The sequence below is a fragment of the Chlorocebus sabaeus genome, chromosome 2, assembly GCF_047675955.1.
Source record: "Chlorocebus sabaeus isolate Y175 chromosome 2, mChlSab1.0.hap1, whole genome shotgun sequence".
NCBI classification, from domain to species: Eukaryota; Metazoa; Chordata; class Mammalia; order Primates; family Cercopithecidae; genus Chlorocebus; species Chlorocebus sabaeus.
Window position 1 is genome coordinate 6,533,426 of NC_132905.1, and position 23,022 is coordinate 6,556,447.

The window sequence follows — 23,022 nt, forward strand, 5'->3', positions numbered from 1 at the left end:
AGCTGCCCTTGTTCCCTTTCCTACTCCCTGCTGGAAGGAATGCAGATGTAATGGCTGGAACTTGAGCAGCCATTGTAAAATGTAAGGCAAACTGGGGAATGAAGGCCACAAATGGCAGACCAACAACGTAGAAGGACCCTGGGTGACCACACTAAACCGGGAATGCCTGCAATTGTTACAAGAAAAAGACACAACTCTACTGTTTTAGCCACTGGTATTCAGGCATAAAGATAATCCTTAGGGTCAAACTCAACTTAAACAGCTCTTAAATAGAGAAGAAAAATAAAGGCAATCCAAGTATTTAAAAGTAAGACTCCCATTCAGTGGGGTGACAGGCACACAGCAGATTCCTGGCTTCATCTCCAGATGTCCCACGGAATGCAAAGAAAGGTGGAACCCACCCACGCGAGATGTTTTTTCTTTCTCTTTGTCTATTGCTCCCTTTCGTTTGTCTGGTGTCTAAAGAGATATTGCGGAGATGCATCACATTTTCTAAGTTATGCAAATTTTGTGAGCACATACTAAGTGTCAAAAATGCTTTTTCTTATTATCTCTGTTTTATAGTTAAAGAAACTGCGACTCAGAGAGGTAGCGCCACACAGCTGGGAAGGAGAACCTGCCCTGGAGAAGAGACAAGACAGAATCCTTGTCCAGGGAACTTCCCGAGGCCCTTGGTCTCCGCTGGCACGGTGGTCCCTGCTACAGACTCCTAAGAATGGCTCGGGCCCCAGGGGGCTCCATGTGGCTTCAGGACAGGGCCAGGGGAACAGAAAGGGGTCATCCAAGCACAGTCTGGATGGAGACCAGCCATGAGGGTCACCAGCCTCCACCCCTGCAGCAGAAGCCATCTTCCTAGAAGCAAGGCTGGTACCCAAGACTGAGCTAATATCCCGCAACCAGCGACCTGGGGTCAAGACCTGAGCTGCAGAGGCCAGGGAAGGAAGGGGAGAAGCTAGCATGGGCCCTTGAGAAGGGGGGAGAGACGGTTTCCCCACAGGGGAGTGGTGAGCTGTGTCAAGACCAACACTGGGAGGCCAGGCTGGAGGAGCACAAAGAACTGCCTGGAGGCTTCGCAGATAAACAGCTAGAATCTCACTCCTTCCAGAAAAGATGAGTAAAGAAACCACGATGGGTGACTGAAGAGACAGGAAGGGTAAAGGATGATCAGGACAAGGCAGTGGGAGGGGTGTGCATGTCTTGGAACCGTGGGCTTGTCTTGTGAGCCGTCAAGTCTGGAGTCCAACCACGGGTTGGGGTAGGAGCTCCTCCCTGCACATTAGAGGGAACCTGAAGCCAAGGTGGGCCCAAACCCAGGTTGGTGAGCGGCGTCACCTGGTGGCCAGTTCGGGCATGGCACCCCAGACACCCAAGGGGATCAGCCTTGCAGGGCTCAGCAGGAGTCCCTCCTGGAGGACGTCTTCATCGTCTCCCTCAGCACCCCACCTACTCCCCATTTAAAGAGCACTATTGCTCACACGCAGTTTTCGCTTTTACATAAAAGGAGAATAAAAGCATCCTGCAGTTTGCTGTTACTGACTTGCCACAGACTTAACCTGGAAGCAGGAAAAGTCACCCAGGAGCATAAAAAATCTCGCCCTTGGGCCCCAGCCCCAGAGGTTGGAGTTGATTAGTCTGGGCCAGACTGGGCGTTGAGACTTTTTTTTATTTTTCTTCAAACCCTTAACATGCAGGCAGGGCCGAGGACCTGGGCTCCAGGTGCTCGCTCTGCAAAGACAGATAGCTTCAAGATAAACCTCCAGACCCCCTTTCCATTTGTATCTGCTGCTAAGCTGCTCCTTATGCATAAATGGGGCCTGCAAGGAGCGCAGACGTCTCTAGCCCTCCCAGCCCTCTGCAGATGAGACACAGACCCCAAGTCCAGGGACTTTCAGGGCTGAGCTCTCGACCCCATTGGCTACCAAGAGCTGGGAGGCCTTACACACAGCATTCCCCTCTGTGGGCCTCAGTTCCCCCTTCTGTGATCTGGAAGAGAACAGTGGCTCTGAGTTTTTCTGGGGTCACTGGACCTTTTGAGAATGTTATGTGAGCAATGGGTCCTCTCCCAGAAGCATTCCTGTGAGGGTCACCACGGTGCCTGTGACTACGGATGGCTCTGGGGCTCTAGCCCAAGAGCTGAACTGGATTAGCCCCTTAAGTCCTCACCTCGACCCCATGAGCTAGGTCCTTTAAGTCCTTTTACACACGGGGAAACTGAGGCACAGAGGGGTTAAATAATTTGTCCAAGGTCACGCAGCTGGTAAATGGCAGAGCCAGGTTTGGACCCAAACATGCTGACCGCAGGCTTGCATTCCGAACCACTCAGCTGCCGGTTCTCAGATGCTGACCCCAGGCATCTGACTCTGGAATTAATAAGCCAGTTTTATGATGAGGCTGGGAACTCCATGCCATCTGTGCACTAAGGGTGATTCACCAATGACTTCTAGGTGTTACAGATCAGGAAACACAACTGGGGAATGGACAGGACAAGCTCTGCCATGGACTCTGTGTGGACTTGGACAAGTGATCTTGCCTTTCTAGCCTCAGTTTCCCCCCGAGAAGTCAGAACTGGCCCCTACCCTGTAGATGGGTTGGAGGAGCACTTGAGATTGGAAAGCACATAGTAGGTGTTCATTAAAGACACTCACATGGATACATACAAGAACAATCTCAGGGCACTCACCCACCTAAATGTTCTGCCCCTAGTGTGAGCAAGGGAAATAAACTGGGTAGAAGACAAGAAAAGCCACTGAGAGCTGGGGATGGTGCCTCTGTAGCACCTGTGAGTCCCCAGGGAGGAAGCACCACAGGAACCAGGGGGGCCGGGTGTGGGGGCTCGCGCCTGGAATCCCAGCACTGTGGGAGGCCAAGGCAGGCAGATCGCTTGAGCCCAGGAGTTTGAGACCAGCCTGGGCAACATGATGAGACCCCATCTCTACAGAAAATACAAAACTTTGCCGGGAAGGGTGGTTTAGGCCTGTGGTCCCAGCTACTAGGGAGGCTGAGAGGTGGGCGGATCGCTGGAGTCCGGGAGGTCGAGGCTGCCGTGAGCCATGGTCACGCCACTGCACTCCAGCCTGGGCGACAGAAACCCTGCCTCAAAAACAAACAAAAACACCGAAACCGGGAAACCAGCCCCAGCTCCTGACATCATCAGAGTGACGCCACGCCCTGACATCCCCCCTCCAGATGGTGCATGCTCTTTTTTTTTTTTTTTTTTTTTTGTTAATTCTCTGATGCGATTCAGAAAATAAAAATGTGGAGTTCCAGGCGGGCTGTGTCTGGAACTGGGAAGGTGAGGGAAGTCCTCTGTCTCAAAGGCGTCTTCAGAGGATGCTCTGGTCTTGCCAAGTTTACAGCTCCTCCCTGTCAACATCAAGTCAGGGCCCCAACTCTGTCTTGCTCATCCACCCAGCTTCCAATCGTCTTTCTTTCGAAAGACACACAGAGAAGTTTCATTTTATTTTTCTCCTGAAACCTAATCTGGCCGGCCTGGCTAGGCGTCTATTTCCGGGCTGTAAGCAGCTGACACCCGCCCGGTGGAAGTTGGTATCCCTTCCCTTGCGGGTTCAGAGCTGCAAGAAGCACCAGGCTTGGCCACGTAAGCCCCAGCCTTGATCTAGCCCACCCTCTCCAGCCCACAGTGCAGAAGGCTGCACCACCTGCCAAGTCTCCCCAGCCCCTTGCAGCTGCTGTGAGCATGGCCCAGGCTCCTGCTGACCCGGGCAGAGAAGGTACGGTACTCCTTCCTTCCAAGGACCAGCGCTGGCTCCCGGGGTGAGATTTCCACTTCTCTTTCTTCCTGTTGTGCTTGGCCCAGATCATGATGACAATACCGGTATCCTAAAGAATAGTAGACCAACTGGGCATGGTGGCTCACGCCAGTAATCCCAGCACTTTGAGAGGCAAGGTAGGTGGACTGGTTGAGCTCAGGAGTTTGAGACTAGCCTGGCCAACATGGTGAAACCCCGTCTCTACTAAAAATACAAAAATGAACCGGGCATGGTGGTGCATGCCTGTGATTCCAGCTACTCAGGAGGCTGAGACTGGAGAATCGCTTGAACCCGGGAGGTGGAGGTTGTAGTGAGCTGAGATGGCGCCATTGCACTCCAGCCTGGGTGACAAGAGTAAGGCTTCGTCTCAAAAAAAAAAAAAAAAAAAAAAAAAGTAGAAAGCTGTCGTTCGACAGCTGACTATGCCCCAGGCACCTCAAAACAAGCTTCGCAAGCATTTCTCAATGGCCTGCAGGGACAAGTGCCATGTCATTCCCATTTTATAGATAACTGAGGCCCTGAGAGGTGAAATGACACTCTCGGGGTAGCACAGCTGGTGAGCACTGGTGCTAGCGTTTGAACACCCATGTCACAGTCATATCGAGAACAAAGCAGTTTGCTTTGATGAGGTACATGTATGCCTTTGTTCCTTCTTGTTGCATTCTTTCCTCAACTAACATTTCATTCATTTTATTCCTGGAAGAGTTGCAATGAAAGCCAATAGTGTATCGAGCAATTGCTGTTCTCTAGGGTCTCCACGAAGCGCTGTGGACTGTAGGTGAAGTCTGGTTTTGCAGTTTGGGGGATGGGTTTGTTTTGTTTTTAATCCTCACCGCAATCTTTGAAGTAGTTATTATTGTCTCCATTTCACAGAAGGGGAACCTGAAGCCAGGGGGAGGTCACATAGCTCGTAGTTGTCAGGGCTAGGAGCTCAAACCCAGGAAATCAGCCATCAAAATTTTAAAAAACCAACCCAGACTGTGCCCCTGGTGGGCTAATGTCAGGGTGTGGCCAGGAGCCGCGCTGGCCACGGAGTTCCTGTGGTGCTTCCTCTTCGGGGACTCACAGGTGCTGACAGAGGTTCCGGACTCAGCCCTCGCTGGCTTTCCTTGTCTTCCTCCCCAGTTGATTTTCCTTTTGTGACCAAATTGCTGCCTACACCTGCTCCATTTTACAATTTCCCATTTTCAGACACAGGAGCCTGGGACTTAGCGGTCGAGTCCAGCCCAGCACCCAGGCTTGTCCTGCATCCACACCTCTGACCCCCATCTCCTCTTGGGTCTGTGGAGCAGAGGCGGTGGCTCCCTAGGGTCAGCCTTCCAGAATCAAAACTCTGCAGCCGGGCACAGTGGCTCACGCCTGTAATCCCAGCACTTTGGGGGGCCAAGTTGGGAGGATCACCTAAGGTCAGGAGTTCGACACCAGCCTGGCCAACAAAGGGAAACCCTGTCTCTACTAAAAATACAAAAATTAGCCGGGTGTAGTGGTGCATGCCTGTCATCCCAGCTACTTGAGAGGCTGAGGCAGGAGAATTGCTTGAACCCAGTGCGTGCCTATAATCCCAGCTACTTGAGAGGCTGAGGCAGGAGAATTGCTTGAACCCGGGAGGTGGAGGTTGCGGTGAGCCGAGATCATGCCACTGCAGCTGCAGACTGGGCAACAAGAATGGATCTCTGTCTCAAAAACAAAAAACTCTGAGAGACAAGGCGAAGCCAGGTGTGAAGTCAGGTGCACGGGGCTGCTGCTGGCTGCCGGTGGGGGAGTTTGGTAGGCGCAGGAGCGGGAATTCCCAGGTCTTCTAATTGCTCTTCACCTGCACACGGCAGCCTGTCAGCATTGTAGCCATCAGGGCGAGGCACAAACTGATTTTTCCCTCCCCTACAAGTGCTGCGACCGAAGATCCCTGGGCAAACCTAGAGAATCCTCTGAACAGGAAGAAAGCCCAGATGACAAGGACTGAGTCACTGTCCTGGAAGGGGAACTCAGGTCTTTCCAAGAAGAGCTCTCCCACGCACTGCCCTCGGGTTCCTTGAAGCAGAAGCTTCCTGGTGACAGGTGGGGCCCCTGCCCACCGTGGCTTTTCCAGGCTGCTGGCTGCAGGTGCTGCCTATACCCTGTGTCTGCCCCAGCCTCATCTCTGGGCAGAGCAGCTGGCTTTGATTTTTTAATCATTGTGTGAGCTAATGGTTTTGATTTTTAAGAGCTGCCTCAGGAGGAGCAGGGGCCATTTGGAGAATTCCTCCTTGAATCTCTTGGGGTCCTGCTTAGGGCTCATTAAACTCAGGCCAGGAAACAGCAGCACCTGCCAACTGGCCAAGGAGGAGCTGCCGGGGTCTACTGAGTAAATGTCTGTCCCTAGAGACAGACACTCACTTACTCAGTCCTTTTTTTTTTTTTTTTTTTTCCCAGAGATGGGGTCTTGCTCTGTTGCCCAGGCTGGAGTGCAGTGGTGCATTCATAGCTCACTGCAGCTGCAACCTCCTAGACTCAAGCGATCCTCCCATTTCAGCCTCTTGAGCATCTGGAACTACAGGCACGTGCCATCATACCTACCTGATTTTTTTTCTGTTTTTGTAGAGATGGGGGTCTCACTATGTTGCCCAGGCTGGTCTAGAACTCTTGGCCTCTAGGGGTCCTCCAATCTCAGCCTCCTGACATGCTAGGATTACAAGTGTGAGCCACCACTCCTGGTCCCATTCATTCATTCATTCATTCACTCAGTCACTCATACATTCAACTGCCATTTCCTGAGCACGTCCTGTGTGCCCAGCACTGTGCTAGATGCTGACGGTACAACAGTAAGCCACGCAAGTACAGCAGGGGACACTAGGGGACCCACACACAAGCAGCATCTCAGCCACTCTGGAACACAGGGACAGGCTTTCCCAAGGAAGTGGCATGTGAGGAGGCCTGGAGGTTGAGTAGACATCATACACGTTGGGATGTGAGGGAAGGGTGTTCCTGGCAGCCGGAACAGTGTGTGCAAAGGGGCTGGGGTGAGTGGGGCTAAAGGGAGCACAAACAGGCCAGCACTTGGAGGGAAGTTGGGGGCAGGTGCAGGTCAAGCTGGGTGGTTGGCAGAGCCAGATCTGGAGGGTACCCGACTGGAGCTGGTGGGCCAACCGGGAGCCTATTGCTGCACCCAGGAGATGGTGGCGAGGAAGCGGGTGGTGCCGGCAGAAGAGAGGATTGGGGCAATTCCAGAAAATCCAAGAATGGCATTTCCAGGGCTCCACGACTGGGCATTGGGGGAAAGGTCTGTTTCTGATGTCTGGTCAGTTTCTGGCTTCGATGGATAGTGGCACCATGGAAGGATGGTGAGCTCAGAAGAGGCGATTCCCAGGGAGGATGGCAATGGGCATCAGGTACACCCAGGCAGGACTTGCCTTTGTGCTCCCAGGTCCCCCTGCCTCCCTCTGGCTCTGTCCTTCTGCCCTCTACTCCCCTCCACCCTGAGGACACCTGAGAGCTGAGGAACCCCACTGCCCCCTGGCACCCACACCTGGGGAGGGCACAGGCGAGGCGGCACCTCCTCTGGCTGCCAGGCCATTTCTGATCAGCCTGCATGCCTCTCTCTGGGCAGGGGCAGCTGCTCTGCTGCTCTTAGGGGGCATCTGCTGGGGTCTTTGCCCTCTCCTCTGCCCTGGACACCTCTCAAAAAGGGGCCTCACGTGCCTCCTGGAGCCTCCAGCCTGGGCTCATCTGTGGGGACCCGGGAGACTCAGTTCCTATCTCTGTCCCCCGCTCACTCCCCCAGGCCACCTTGAACAGAGGATCCTGCAGGTGCTGACAGAAGCTGGCTCCCCAGTGAAGCTTGCCCAGCTGGTGAACGAATGCCAAGCGCCCAAGAGGGAGCTCAACCAAGTCCTCTACCGAATGCTAAAGGAGCTGAAAGTCTCCCTCACAGCCCCTGCCACCTGGCGCTTGGGCGGGACTGGTCCTGGAGGCGAGGGTCCTGCAGAGCTGGCCCTGTCCAGCCTTGGTAACTGCCACCCTGGGGAGGTGGGTCTGACCAGGCAGGGACCATCCTGGCAATGGACAAGCACAGATTTGAGCCTGGGTTCGAATCTGAGTTCTGCCACATGGAAGCTCACGGGTTTCATCTCTGTGCCTTGGTTTCTTTTTCTGGTTGATGGAGCTGACAGCAGGGCTGCTTGGCAGGGGTTGCTGAGAGGAGGCCCTGCATCAGGCTCAGCCCAGCCCTGCACACAGAAAGTACTCAGCGGAACACTAACAATTATAATAGAAAATCATCATGATGGAAACAGCAATGACACGATGGTCCTAATCACAGAACACACTCAGTCCCACCAGCCCCCCTTTTCTAGCTTTACAGCCTACAGCCAGAAAGAGCTGCCATTTATCATGCACTTAAGATTAGCTGGGCACTGTTTCGGGGTTCACCCTACCCTCACACAACCCCAGGAGGCAAAGGAGGTTGAGCCCCGGAGAAGTAAATCAGCAGGAAGCCGCAGCGGCCAGGGCACAGGCAGGACTTGACGTCAAGTGTGTTTAACTCTGGAGTCTGAGTTTGCAACTACCGGCATTGCAGCTCACCCCTAAGGTGCTGCCCACCTTTGTGGGGTGGAGGCCTGGTGCTGTCTTCTGTCCCCCACCCCTCTGACCCGTCTTTCTTTCTCCAGCCGAAAGTGCCCAGCAATGTGCAGCTACAATTCCAGAGACCCCTAGCCCTCAGTTCAGCCAACAGCGGGGTAAGTCATTGCATGCCGCTTCAGCTCCTGGGACACAGGATCCCACTCCTCAGGAACCCCAGGCCCTCCTTTAGGGTATGAGATCTCACCAGTGTTCAGGGGCCCTGTCCCACCCACCAGGTGGCTCCCAAACAGTGTTCAGAGCCAAGACCCAGCCCTCACAGCGGGAGAATCTGAATGTCGAGCAGTGATTTCTCCAGTCAGACAATAGCTGACCCTCACCATGCACCCACCATGTGCCAGACCCAGCGCAGAGCACTGCGTGCACATCCCCCACCCTCAGGGCACCTCTGCGGTGCGTCATCATGACCCCGTTATCGTGGTGCCCATTTTACAGATGAGGAAACCAGGCCTCAAGGGGCTGGGTCCAGGGCCACACAGCTAGGAAGCGGTGGGGCAGATGCAAATTCTAGGACTCCTCCCTAACCACGTGGCCGTCCTGCCTCCCAGAGGAAGACATCTACAGGTTTCTCAAAGACAATGGTCCCCAGAGGGCCCTGGTCATCGCCCAGGCACTGGGAATGAGGACAGCAAAAGATGTGAACCCAGACTTGTACAGGATGAAGAGCAGGCACCTTCTGGACGTGGATGAGCAGTCCAAAGTGTGGACGATTTACCACCCAGGTAGGCCCCCAGCTGCCTGCACCTGGGCTGCCGAGGGAAACCATGACACTAGCGCTTGGTCTTTGTTGGGTGCTCTGCTGAGCAGCTCACCAGAAACTGCCAGAAGCTTCTGGAGGTCCCACTGACAGTTCACTGCAAGGGCTTCCAGGAGGAAAGGGTGTGCTGACAGGATTAACCAGGAACAGCTTCCTGGAGGCGTGGCCCAAGGGCTGCAGTTGCAGAAGGCCAGCGAATGGGATGGAGGTGGCCCATTCCCAATGTTCTCAGCTCTGAGGTGCAGGTATCAGTCTGAGTTTGGGAATAGTTTTCTTTGAGCACTTTGCCCAAGTTGGGGTTTTAAAGTTGGCAGAAGAGAAGGCAAGACTAGGCTCGGACCCCTACTGGGTGGAGCCCCAGGGTCGTCTTCCCTGTGAGATCTAATAGGCGCAAGGCCAAGATCCAACAGGCCCATGGCACTCTTAGGGGTCCTTGAAAATGTTTTAATTTTAATTTCAATTAAAATCAGAAGAAATGAATACTATAATAATAATGAATATCTAAAAATGGACCAGGCGTGGTCGCTCATGCCGGTAATCCTAGCACTTTGGGAGGCTGAGGCAGGCGGATCACCTGAGGTTAGCCTGGCCAACATGGCAAAACCCTGTCTCTACTAAAAAACAAAAATTAGCCAGGCGTGGTGGCGGGTGCCTGTAATCCCAGCTACTCGGGAGGCTGAGGTAGGAGAATAGCTTGAACCTGGGAGGCAGAGGTTGCAGTGAGCTGAGATCACACCACTGCACTCCAGCCTGGGCAACAAAAGTGAAACTCTGTCTCAAAAAAAAATTTAATTTAATTTAATTTAATGTAAAAATCCAACCTGGGTTATCCTTGACATACAATATAATTTAAATATTTGTGTATGGGGGAAGGGCCCACAAAGGCACAGGAGCCGAGACCCCAGAGGGGTCTGAGGTGATGGGCCCCCACAGTCTGGGCAAGTGCCTGCCTCGACCGCCATAGGGCTGACTCTGCTACTCACGATGGGTGTCCGAGGGGGTCTCAGCATCCTAGGGCTGCTATAAGGAAGGAATAATGCGTGACAGTCGCCAGATTTTAAACACTAGTGACACATTCAAATATTTAAAATGTCATGGGCACGAAGCGCAACTGATCTGGCCAATGGGCTGCTGTCTCTCGGCCACTACTCAAGGGAGAAGGGCAATGGTGCAGGTGCTCGGGGGTCCGGGCTGTGGCTGCCCCCCAGGGAGAGCAGTGTGGGGCCCCTGCAGTCCTCCCAGCCAGCAATCATGGCGGCCCAGCCATGGGGGCAGCAAAGGACACAGGTAGGGTGACTCACAGGGCTATTTTCAAGCGAGGCTCCCTCTGAGGTACCTGGGGTGTCCGTTAAACACTCAGCTCTGGCCTCCCACTTGGCCCTACTGACTCGGAACGCCCAGGGTATTTTAACAAGCTCCCCAGGAGAATTTGGTGCTGCCGACTGGTATTGGGAACCCCTGACCCATAGAGAGGGGCGAAGGGATAGAGTTGAATATTATTTTGCAGAAGGTTCTGGAAGAAGAGCAGAGTCGGCCTCAACTATTTACCAGCACAATCCAATCAACATAATCTGCCAGAATGGACCGAACGGCCAGATTTCCATTGCAAACTCCGAAGCCATCCAGATTGGACATGGAAACATCATTACAAGACACACAGCCTCCGGGGAGGACGGTGAGTCACCCAAGAGAGCCCGGGGAGGGGACCTCGGTGGGGGGTCAGCTGATCCACTGGGTGGGGGCCGTCCTGAGAATGAGGACACCCGGATCAAAGCTCTCCTGATTTCCCTGTATTCTGATACCTTCTACGTCACTTTAAAATTTAATTCAATTTTTATTTTTTAATAAAATTTTAAAATTAAGATGGGGTATCTCTGTGTTGCACCTGACCTTGTGCCTCATTTTCAATGGGGTCCGGTGTTTTTCATGAGAAACGGCTCAATTTCCTCTCCCTCCGCAGAATGCCACAGGGGAGGTGATCATAGCACAGTATTTGTTCTGAGACACGCAACTTTCCCCCACATTTTAACAGGCTGGAAACTGGGGTGCATCTCACCACCTGTGCCATCCTGGTTTGGATGAAATGCGGTGTTGCACTTTGAGCCCTTACCCTGTGCCGGGCACTGTGGCAAGAGGGAACAGAGCCACCTGTCGGCCCAGCCTTGTCACCTGTGAGTGACAGCTTCAGCCCCAAAGTTGGGACACTCCCTGTAACCTTGGGAGAACCTTTCCCCACTGTCAGCCTCAGTTTCCCCAATTGTGAAATGAGGAACTTTGTTCTAGAACCTAGATCATAGTTTCCCCAGCTTTAATCCTCTGAGCCCCACCTTCCCAATTCTGGCCATACCCATGTCTGATTATTTAATTAATGTTGAGTAGTGCACGTTTTTAAAATTTTATTTTAAAACAATTTTATAGTATTATTTTAAATGAAAACCATTAAAATTACCATAAAAATAAACGTTGTCCCTGGCAGTTAAAACACTGCGTGCGGGAGGCTCTGAGCCTTTGGTGTTAGCACCAAAGGAGACTTTGTCTCTATGAGGTCAGAAGGCTCCGGAATGATGGAATCAGAACGAGGAGCTCATTGTTTGGGTTTGTGAGTGTCCCTGCAACACCCAGGCACCAGCCCCAGTCCTGAGAACCCAGGAAGCCCCAAAACGAGCTATTCTGCCAGGTACGCTTGCTGTCTAAGCCAGAGCCTGAAGTCTTTGGCCCCCAGTTTGATGGTGTCTAGGAAGAATTCAGAGGACAGGACTGTGTGTGGTGGTGAGGGGAGGGAAGAAGCCTGCAGTAATCTCTGGTGAGGCTGTGCCACTGTCCCCTGCCAGGTTCTACTGGTCCCCGCCACCTCCCTTCAATGGCACCAGGTCATTCCTCAACTCAGGGGACCCTGAATGATCCCTGGGGGCCCCAGGACATCCACATGGAGCGGTCCATGCTCAGACGGGTGCAGCTGGGACACAGCAATGTGATGAAGCTTCACGGCGTGCCGTCCGAGGGCCCTGCCCACAGCCCCCCTGGCAGCCCTCCAGGTAACTGGGGATCTAGAGGCCAGACCCACCCCTGTCACCCCGTGGGTCCTCACTGGAAGGAACTGGAGCCAGAATCTTTGTGGGGAGAGAAGCATGATGGGAAATTCCTTTCCTTCCACCAGGCAGCTGAACCAGAGCAGAGCAGGTGGGGCTTTTAAAGCCAGCACTCTAGGCTGGGCACAGTGGCTCACACCTGTAATCTTAGCACTTTGGGAAGCCAAAGTGGGGGGATCACCTGAGGTGAGGAGTTCGAGACTAACCTGACCAATATGGTGAAACCATGTCTCTACCAAAAATACCAAAAAAAAAAAAAAAAAAAAAAAAATGACCCAGGCATGGTGGCATGTGCCTGTAATCCCAGCCACTCAGAAAGCTGAGGTAGGAGAATTGCTTCAACCCAGGAGGAGGAGGTTGCAGTGAACGGAGCTCGCACCACTGCACTCCAGTCTGAGTGACAGAGTAAGACTCCATCTCAATAAATAAATGAATAAAATAAAGCTAGCACTCTGGATCCCCATCCCCTACAACCCACTGCAGGAAACCTCAGTTTCCTCATTTGTAAAATGGGCAGAGAAGCAGAGGCTGGGCCAGCTGGAGTAGGGTGATGGTTTGATATTGGAATGGTGTTTAGGGAGGATGGAAGACAGGTGCCCTACTAGGTGCTGTGGCTGCAGTGACCAGAGGGCCCCGGGCAAAGGCCTCCCCCGCAGTGGGAATGCAGAGATGGGCTGAGGGAGAAGAACCAGCAGGGAAGCCAGAGAGGGAGGAGGAAAGCAGAGGCCCTGGGAAAGGAGTCACCAGAGAGGGGCCAGGCTGGAGAGCCCAAGGAAGCATCTGTGGGGTTCAGCGAGAGGGGTCGTGGTGACCTTGCGGGGGTGGTTTCTGGGAACCAGGGAGCAGAAGGGGTCTGGGGAGTGGAGGAGGTGAGACTCAGTGTGGATGGTTCTTCATATGTTTGGGTGGGAAAGGGCAGAGCCAGATGACAGGGGCTGGGGCCAGGCTGGGAGCCCCCATAAGATTTCAACCAAAAGTGGGGGCCAGTGTTCCAGTGCAGTGGGAAGCAGGCAGCAGAGGAGAGAGGAGCTGAATCCCCGAAGACACTGGCGTCCAGGTCAGCTGGGCGGGATCAGTGGGGCAGACCCACCAGCTGGCGGAAAGACGCTTCTCAGGCAGCCCAACAGCACGTGTGGAGGTGTGGTGGGCAGGCGCAGGCTGTGCGCCTGGGATGGTGTGGGCCGCTGGTGGGCGGTCTGGGGAGGAGGGTGAGCCAGCCTGGGGGTCAGGGCTCCGGGCCACTATCCAGCGGCTCCTGGCTCCAGGCCAGTCTCCCTTTGACCCACAGTCTCTGCCACTGCTGCCAGCCCAGAAGCTTTGTTTGAAGCAAGAATGCCCAGTTCAAGAACTCACCCCAAGGGGGGTGCCGCCCAGAGAATCTACATGAAATCATGCTTTCTCGAGGATGCCACCATCGGCAACAGCAACAAAATGTCTATCAGCCTGGGGGTGGCTGGCCCAGGAGGAGTCGCAGGGTCTGGAGACGGGGAGCCAGGGGAGGACGCAGGTGAGCGGAGGGACCGAGTGGACCCCTGTGTGTTCTCTCTCTCCCCACCTTCCATTCATTGATTCATTCATTCTCATCGATCATTCGCTAATCTCTGGTTTCCCAGAGTCTGGAGGCAATGCTCACCCATAGAGAGGAGCAGCAGCTCTACAGTCAGAGCTCGAGGCTCCATCCGCCTAGTGGAGGGGCTCATCCAAGTCACTTCACCCGGGAGCCTCTGTCTCCTTAGCTGGAAAGTGGGATGGTAAGAACAGCCTGAAGCAACCCCTACAGTGGTTGCAAGGCTGAGATAAAATCTGAAGGCGGAGCTCAGCCCTGCACCAGCCCTGCCAGCATTTGGGAGATAGGAGTGTTATTGCTGTCATGATTGTTTTGGGCCCAGAAAGGTGCTGGGTTGCCATGCAAATAAGGTTCTGCATCAGGGCACAGGCTGACCTGCCGCAGTGGAGACGCGACACATGGCGGCCCCGCCTGCTCGAAGCCCAGGTCTCCTGTCTGGGTGAGGGTAGCAGACCAGGGATTCTTTTACCTCAGTGATGAGTTGTCCCTGGGGCTCCATCCTCATCTGTGGGGTTGAACTTGGCACCAGCAAGCAGAGGGGCAAGACAGGGTACAGAGAGCCGCTGTTGTCTTTGACCAAGCCCACCCACCGCATCTGTGCTGTTCCGAGGGCCAGCACTTAGCCACGGGGGGGAGGATCTGGGAAGTGCCGCCTGTGTCGAGGTAGCCTAGGCTCAGCAGAGACTGAGGGGAGGGGCTCCACTGCCAACAGGAAGATGGGAGAGGGGACACCAGCGCGGTTCACCTTCCCAGCCACAGTTCTGTCCCTGGAAGCTGCACAGGCTGGTTGCAGAGCCTGAGGACCCCAACTCTGCAGAAGGGAGCTCAGGGCCTGGGGTAGGGGCAGCTGGAGAGTAGGGCAGGTCCATGCAAGGTGGATCCATACAGGGCAGGTGTACCTGGTGGGTGGAACAGTGTGGACAATGGCCTGGAGGTGAGGACATGACAGTATGGGAACCCACAGGGGTCTGAGGGTGACCTGAGTGTGGAGAGCAGAGCCAGGGCCTAGCTCCAGGCGGCAGTCGATGCTAAGGCCATTGGGAGCCAGGGGGGCCTTGAGCAGGAGAGGGGCAGGATGAGATTTATGCCTCCCATATGAAGAAAGAATTAGAAGGAGGATTTCCACTCCTACCCTTTTGGGATCTGGAATAAGGGGTCACACCCAGTCCCACCAGTGGGTAGAAAACGTGGATTCGCAGAATCTGGAGGATTGGCCAGCATCCACCCTCCAGTGCCTGAAAGCCCAGGGGACACATGTCCTGGAAGTCCAGAGGGTCTCCTCACCCCAAGGGCCATGTCCTTGCTGTCCCGGCACACTGAGGAGACCCTGGCCCCATGTGCCTTGCCTTCAAACTCTCCCTCCAGGACCCCTGGGAGCCCCATGTGACACCTGTGGAACGGGGGCCGGGAGCACAGGCCAGGAGCACAGGCCATGAGCATCTGGGAGCACGGATTCCCTTCCAGCGGCAAAGGGAGTCTCAGAAACCTCCAAGGCCACTGGGGACCCCCAGGAGGGCGTGTGCCGCCAGCCCTCCATCCCCCATCCGGCTTAGGACCCCACAGCACAGGCCGTCTGCAGAGCCCTGTGGGTCTCAAGCCAGACCATTGAAGACTCCTTTTTCTGGAAAGAACACAGCCCTGTGTTGTTAAAAATGGCCACACGCCCAAATTTGTCCTGCCACATCCTGACATTCTTCCCTGAGGTTCCAGCAGAGGAGCTGATGACATCCTTACCCCTTGTCCTGACCCACCCACCTCTCTTTGTCGCCAAGAGATATCTATAGGCATAGCTCAGAGATACTATGGGTCAGCTCCAGACCACCCCAATAAAGCAAGTCATGCAAATTTTTGATTTCCCAGTGCACATACAAGTTATAGTCATACCAGGCTGTAGTCTATTAGGTATGCACTCAATCACATTGTATCTAAAAAACAATGTATATACCTTAATGTTAAAATACCTTATTGCTAAAAGTGCTAAACATCATCTGTCTTCTGCCAGTCATCTTCTCTATGCTGGTGGAGGTCTTGCCTCGATGTTGACGGCTGCTGACTGATCAGGGTGGTGGTTACTGAAGGTTGAGGCAGCTGTGGCAATTTCTTAAAATAGTCCAACAGTGAAGTCCGCTGCAACAATGGACTCTTCCTTTCACCAAAGCTTTCTCTGTAGCATGCAATGCTGTTTGATGGCATTTTACTCATACTAGAACTTCTTTCAAAATTGGAACCGAGCCTCCCCAACCCTGCTGCCGCTTTACCAACTAGGTTTATATAACAGTCTAAATCTTTTGTTGTCATTTCAACAATGTTCGCAGTATCTTCACCAGGAATAGATTCCATCTCAAGAAACCACTTTCTTTGCTCATCCATAAGAAGCAACTCATCTGTTCAAGCTTTCTCATGAGATTGCGGCAATTCGGTCCCATCTTCATATTCCATTTCTAATTCGAGTTTTCCTCCTATTTCCACCACATCTGCAGTTGCTGTCTTCACTGAAGTCCTGAACCCCTCAAAGTCATTCATGAAAGTTGGAATCAACTTCTTCCAGACTCCTGTGAATGTTGATATTTTGACCTTCTCCCGTGAATCACAAGTGTTCTTAATGGCATTTAGATTGATGATTTTTTCCAGACAATTTTCAACTTACTTTGCCCAGATCCATCTGAGGAATCACTCTGTATTGCACTTATGCCTTTGTAAAATGTATTTATTGAAGAATAAGAAGTGAATGTTGAAGTTACTCCTTAATCCGTGGGCTGCAGAATGGATGCTGTGCTAGCAGGCATGAAAACAACATTAACTCTTTTTTACATCTCCATCAGAACCCTTGGATGAACAGGTGCATTGTCAATGAGCAGGGAAAAAAAAAAAAAAAAAAAAAAAAAAAACTTTTTTTTTTTGGCCCTCAGCTTAGGATCCTGAACACCCAGCTCCTGTGGTATGGATGATGAGCAGTAAAATGTTCAAAGGAATATTTTTTTCTGAGCAGTCAGTCTCAATGCTAGGCTTAAAACATTCAGTAAACCATGCTATAAACAGAGGTGCTGTCATCTAGCTTTGTTGCTTCATTCATAGAACACAGGCAGAGTCGATTTAGCATCGTTCTTAAGGGCCCTAGAATTTCCAAAATGGTAATTGAGGAAAGGCTTCAGCTGAAAGTCACCAGCTGCATTAGTCCCCAGCAAGAGAGCCTGCCCCCTTTGAAGCTTTGAAGTCAGGCATTGACATCTCCTCTCGAGCTATGAAAGTTCTAGATGACATCTTTTCTCAATAGAAGGGTGTTTCGTCTACATTGAGAACCTGCTCTGTCGTGCAGTCGTGCTCATCAATGATCTTAGCTAGAGCTTCCGGGTAACCTGCTGCAGCTTCTCCATTAGCACTTGCTACTTCACATTGTACTTTCACGTTATGGGGATGGCTTCTTCCCTTAAACCTCAGGAACCAACCTCTACTTACTTCCAACTTTTCTTCTGCAGCTTCCTCATTCCTTTCAGCCTTTAGAATTGAATAGAGCAAGGGCCTTGCCCTGGATGAGGTTTAGGCTTAAGAGATTATTGTGGCTGGTCAATCCTCTATCCAGACCACTAAAACTTTCTCCACACCAGCTGCAAGGCTGGTTCACTTTCTCATCACTCATGTGTTTGCTGAAGTAGCACTTTTAATGTCCTTCAAGAACTTTTCGTCTGCCTTCACAATTTGATTAACTTTTGACCTAGCTTTCAACTTGTCTTAGCTTTGGACCTGCCTCCCTCACCAAGCTTAATCATTTCTAGCTTTTGATTTAAAGTGAGAGACATGCAACTCTTCCTTTCACTTTAGCACATAGAGGCCATTTGGGGTTCTTTTTTTATTTTTATTTTATTGAGATGGAGTTTCGCTCTTGTTGTCTAGGCTGGAGTGCAATGGCGTAATCTTGGCTTACTGCAACCTCCGCCTCCCAGGTTCAAGCGATTCTTTTGCCTCAGCCTCCTGGGTAGCTGAGATTACAGGCCTGCACCACCACGCCTGGCTAATTTTGTATTTTTAGTAGAGATGAGTTTCTCCATGTTGGTCAGGCTGGTCTCGAACTCCCAACCTCAGGTGATTCGCCCGCCTCGGCCTCCCAAAGTGTTGGGATTCCAGGCATGAGCCATGGTGCCTGGCCCATTGTAGGGTTATGAATATTCCTAATTTCAATATTGTTGCGTCTCACGGAATAGGGAGGCCTGAGGAGAGGGAGAGAGAGGAGGAGACGGCTGAGCAGTGACAAGTCAGAACACATAAATTTATTAATTAACTTCATCATCTTATACAGGTGATATTTGTGGCACCCCAAAGAAAAGCAATTACAATAACAACATCAAAGACCACCGATCACAGACCACCATAACACATATAATCAAAATGAAAAAGTGTGAAATATTGTGAGGATTACCAAAATATGACACAGAGACAGGAAGTGAGCATATGCTACTGGAAAAATTGGCACAGATAGACTCGCTTCATGCAGGGTGCCACAAACCTTCAACTCGTGAAAAACAAATGCAATATCTATGAAGTGTAATAAACCAAAGTACAATAAGGCAAAGTGCGATAAAATGAGGTCTGCCTGTCACTTCCTCCTCAAGTGGCAGGCAGGACCTTATCCTGAGAGGTGTAAGGCCTGGAATGTTTTTGTTTTGTTTTGTTTTATTTTGTTCGAGTAAATTGCTGATCAGAGACTGCCAGTGCCAGGGCATGGAGAGCCATCCTTTGGGGCCCCTGGGAGGACTGGGAGAGCCCTGGGATAGGGGCTTTCTGGTATTATTTCTGCTCCTCCATCTCACTGCTGTGAAACTAGGACAGGACTGGCTACATGATCTGGGGGCCCAATGCACAGTGAAAAGGTGGGGCTCCCTGTTCAAGACTTAGGACAAATCTAGACAGTAACAACAAAGGCTCAAGCTGAGCTTGAGATCCTTCCAAGAGCAGGTCCCTGTGGAAACGCCCAGGCCACGTGCCCATGAAGCTGACCCCCCATCTTCTCTTCCCCAGGTCCTCGTCCCACAGACACACAATCCAGAAGTCACTTTCCTCAAGACATTGGTCAGCCCATCACTCGCACCTCCTCGAAGCTCACCCCCAAGTTGGAAGCTATGACTCTTGGAAACAGGAGTCACAAAGCTGCAGAAGGCAGCGACTATGTGGATGGAACCTCACACTAGGGGAGCTGGTGGGGAGGTGGGATTTAGTGCACAGCCTCACGTGGGGCTTGGACACGTGGGGGTGGGCGCATGCTAGGGACACTAGCCTGCTGCTCTCTGCATTCCTTAAGTGTCTTGTTTGTCCTGCTTGCTTCCAGACATAACCTGCATGAGTCAGTTTTGGGGGATGGACCTGGCGTGGGGATGAGTTCAGGCCAGGTCTTTTGATGGCCAGGAGTAGATGACAGGGAGTTGCTTTGGGGAGCCCTTGGTGTGCCAAGAGGAGGTGGGTAGATGGGAGTGGGGCTCGGTAGCCCGGCCTGGCCCAGGCCACTCTCTCCACTCTTTCCTGGGCTCGGGGCACCTGCCTTGAGTTACCTTCCATCATGGCTACTTGCTGTGGTTTGAATGTTTGAGTCCCAACAAAATTCATATCAACACATAATCCCAACTGGGCGCAGTGGCTCACGACTGTAATCCCAGCACTTTGGGAGGCTGAGGTGGGCAGATCACTTGAGCTCAGGAGTTCAAGACCAGCCTGGGTAACATGGTGAAACCCTGTCTCTACCAAAAATACAAAAACATAGCCAGGCATGGTGGTGCGTTTCTGTGGTCCCAGCTGCTCCAGAGGCCGGGGAGGGAGGATCATTTGAGCTCGGGAGGCAGAGGTTACAGTGTGCTGAGACAGCGCCACTGCACTCACTCCAGCCTTGGTGACAGAGTGAGACTCCATCTCAAAACAAAAAACAAAAAACAAAAAAAAACCCATAATCCCCAGTGCAGTGGTATGAAGAGGTGTGGCCTTTTGGAGGGGATGGAGTCAAGAGGTCGAGTGGGATTAGCGCTCTCATGAAAGGGTTTGAGGGGGTCTGTTAGTCCCGCTTGCCTGTCCGCCATGTGAGGATGCAGTAACAAAGTGCCATCGTTAAAGCCAAGACCAACCCCTCGTCAGACACTGACTCTGCTGGCACCTTGATCTTGGCCTTCCCAGACCCTGAAACTGTAAGCAATAAATTTCTGTTTATAAATTGCCCGGGGTGAGGCATTTTATTATAGCAGCCTGAGCCAACTGAAACACTGCCCCACTCTCTTCTTACTTGAGGTCTGACTTCCTCAAGGCCCATCGTGGCCACCTGACCTCCTTATCACCCGACCTTTCTAGAATCTTCTCTCCTCAGCCTTGATCTCTCAGGAATTTTCAGCTGAACTCCCAAAGAGAAAATTCTTTCCTACCCCCACCCCTGGTCCCCAGGCACTGCTGGAAGTCATTGGCTGACCCATGGGTCAGGTGACCTCTTCTGGCCAGTCAGCAGAGAGTGCTTGTGCATTAGCCCATTTTGACGCTGCTGATAAAGATATACCCAAGACGGGGTAATTTATAAGGGAAAAGAAGTTTAATGGACTCACAGTTCCACATGACTGGGGAGGCCTCACAATCAAGGTGGAAGGCAAAAGGCACATCTTACACGGCAGCAGACAAGAGAGAGAATGAGAACCAAGTGAAAGAGGTTTCCCTTATCAAACCGTCAGATCTCATGAGACGTACTTCACTACCACCAGAACAGTATGATGGAAACCATCCCCATGATTCAATTACCTCCTGTTGGGTCCCTCCCACAACACACGGGAATTATGGGAGCTACAATTCAAGATGAGATTTGGGTGGGGACACAGCCAAACCATGTCAACTTGTTATTTACCAGACCTGACCACCCCGCTAGGGGCTAAGTTCCCCTAGAAGGGCTATGGGCTCTGCAACATTTCCCGAACCACGGGGTGGGGTGGGTAGTGGAGGGATTTGGTGGGGCATGGTGGGAGGAAGATAGAGAGGGATAGAGGGAGGTGGTGATCAGCCAGGCAGGGTGATTGTGGAACAAGGGCTGTGTCCTTCCTTCAATGTGCACATAGGCACACACGTGCACACACACATGTACACACACACATGCATACACACGTGTACACACACACATGCACACACAGAGGCATTCTGCTGCCCGCAACTCCAATGCCACACCCAGCCCTCAGGTGGGCGTTTGTCACACTCTGCTGTGTCTCCTTCACTGGCCTTGGCATCTGACACCCAAAAGCTGATGCCCCCTGGGGCTAATGTCTACCTTGGCAGGGAGGGGCTGGCTCATCACAGGGCCTCAGTAAAAACACTTATTGAACAAATTCATGTCTCCTTGCCCAACTTGACTGGGAGGATCTTTAAGGCAGATGCCTTGACATATTGGTCAGAACCTAGACTGACAGGTAGAACTTACAGTTCATCCATTAAAGAGGATTCGTAAGACATTGTTTGAGCTCCTAGATCCAGTCATTCCTGAAGCAGAACCTATCCTAGCACTTACCCATTAGAAGAACTGAAAAGTCCCCTTTGTGCTGAAGCCAGTTCCACTGGAATTTCCATTTCTGAAGGGCAGCTGCTCCCTCACCTCCCCTATCCACTCCCCTTAGCTCATTGCTACTCAACCTGAGGCATGACCTTACCGGGAGATTTCAGAGCTCCCAGCCTAGCTGGATGCCTCCTGTCTGCTCCTGAAGCCTCCTCTGCTCCCTACATAAAACCCACACTTCACTGTCCCAACATTTCCTCGTCAGTAGTCTAGCTCTATGTCCATCAAGACTCATTTGGTTGTAGATGACAGAAAGCTGAGGCCTGCTTCAGCACAAAAGGGGATACACTGACTCTTCTAATGGACAAGTCCAGGCATAGAGCCTGCTTCAGGAATGTCTAGATCTAGGAGCTCAGGTGATGTCTTAGAACTCAGCCTCGCTCCACCTCCCTGCTGCTTTCCTCTGTTTTCAAAGACAGCCCTTGGCAGTTCCAGGCCCCCACACCACTAGCTTAGCTACCCAGTGGAGAGGGATGACTCTCCAGACAGCAAAAGCCACAACAGATGGCTTTAATTGTATGCCCATTCCCCACCATTCATTGGCCAGAGGAATGGAAGGCCACTAGTGATTGGCCAACTGGTATCACATAGCTTATCTCTGGAACCAGGATGGGGAGCAACCACCCCCAGTCAGATGGCCTAAGGGTGATGGATCAGCTGTTTTCTAAAGGTACCAGGAAAAGGATGCTGGACAGGCTAGAACCTCAGAAGTCCGCTGCATTCCTCAACTTCGAATGAGGAATTTACTGGGCTCAGGGGCCCTGGCTTTTGACTCTTATATCTCCAGGGTCCAATGTGTGCTGGACAAGGGCCTTCACTGACCACATCCTGCAGGCTAACCCCTGTGCTGGGCCTTTGGGCTACTGAGAGTGGGAGATAAAGCCCTGTCACTGATAGTGGCTCACAGTGAGCCAGGAGGGGGACACACACAGGCAAGGAGTTCAGAGCAGGAACAATCACAGGGAATTATGGGAGTGTGGGACGGGGCGCAGACACAGCCTAGAGGGGTTCAGGAGGCTTCCTGGAGGAGGAATAAACTCTTGAGAGCCCATTTTTCAAGACCAGGCAGCGGGAGGAGGCTGTGTAGGGTGGAAATGGTGCTCTAGGCAGGGGCACAGCTGGGGTAAAGTCATGAAGATCAGAACCAGCTGAGTTAATCAGAGAACCACCGTGGTTTGGGTATTGCCGGGGAGCCCAGCACAAAGAAGAGTGGAGGGAGGCTGGCTGGGGAGGCAGGTAGGGACCAGACCATGGCTGCTTGGGAGTTTGGACCAGACACTGCTGTACAAGTCAGCCCACAGGGAGGGCTGGGTCGGTACAGCCACTGGATTGACTTTGGGGGATAGGGGCTCTTGTCCCATGGACTGGAGCTGCTCAGCCATACTGTAGGCAAAGTTATCTCAACCACTATGCTGATCTGGGATCCCCAGAGTATTTTCTCATGGAGTATACAGTTTGCAAACATGAGTCACTAGGCAGGAGGGGATGAGAATGGCATTTGGCTCTCTTTCTGGGCGTGTCTTCCTTCTGCATGGAGCTGCAAATCAGTTGCTTGCCTCAAAGTTTGGCCAAACTCTGTGGATAACCAGGCCCTCTGTCAATGAGGAATCAAAATGCAGCTTCCACCCCGAGTCTGAACCAGAATACTCATTTTCCCAGCAAGACTT

The 23,022-nt window shown here is 52.3% G+C and overlaps 1 protein-coding gene across 3 annotated transcripts; it reads left to right on the forward strand.

Annotated features, from left to right (window-relative positions):
- Nucleotides 1-3,411: 3,411 nt before the first annotated feature.
- On the forward strand, nt 3,412-19,990 carry ZBP1 (Z-DNA binding protein 1). Of its 3 annotated transcripts, none has more exons than XM_073005613.1 (8): nt 3,412-3,774; nt 7,528-7,752; nt 8,414-8,482; nt 8,933-9,106; nt 10,649-10,816; nt 11,973-12,176; nt 13,519-13,737; nt 16,278-16,835. In XM_073005613.1, exons 2-8 carry the CDS (start codon nt 7,647-7,649, stop codon nt 16,523-16,525), a joined length of 1,188 nt encoding a protein of 395 aa, XP_072861714.1. In that variant the 5' UTR covers nt 3,412-3,774; nt 7,528-7,646; the 3' UTR covers nt 16,526-16,835. The 3 variants fall into 3 exon arrangements, with proteins under 3 accessions (XP_072861714.1, XP_072861708.1, XP_008011382.1); XM_073005607.1 differs by having other exon boundaries at nt 3,412-3,731; XM_008013191.3 differs by lacking the exon at nt 16,278-16,835 and adding an exon at nt 18,811-19,990 and having other exon boundaries at nt 3,414-3,731.
- The last annotated feature ends 3,032 nt before the right edge of the window (nt 19,991-23,022 follow it).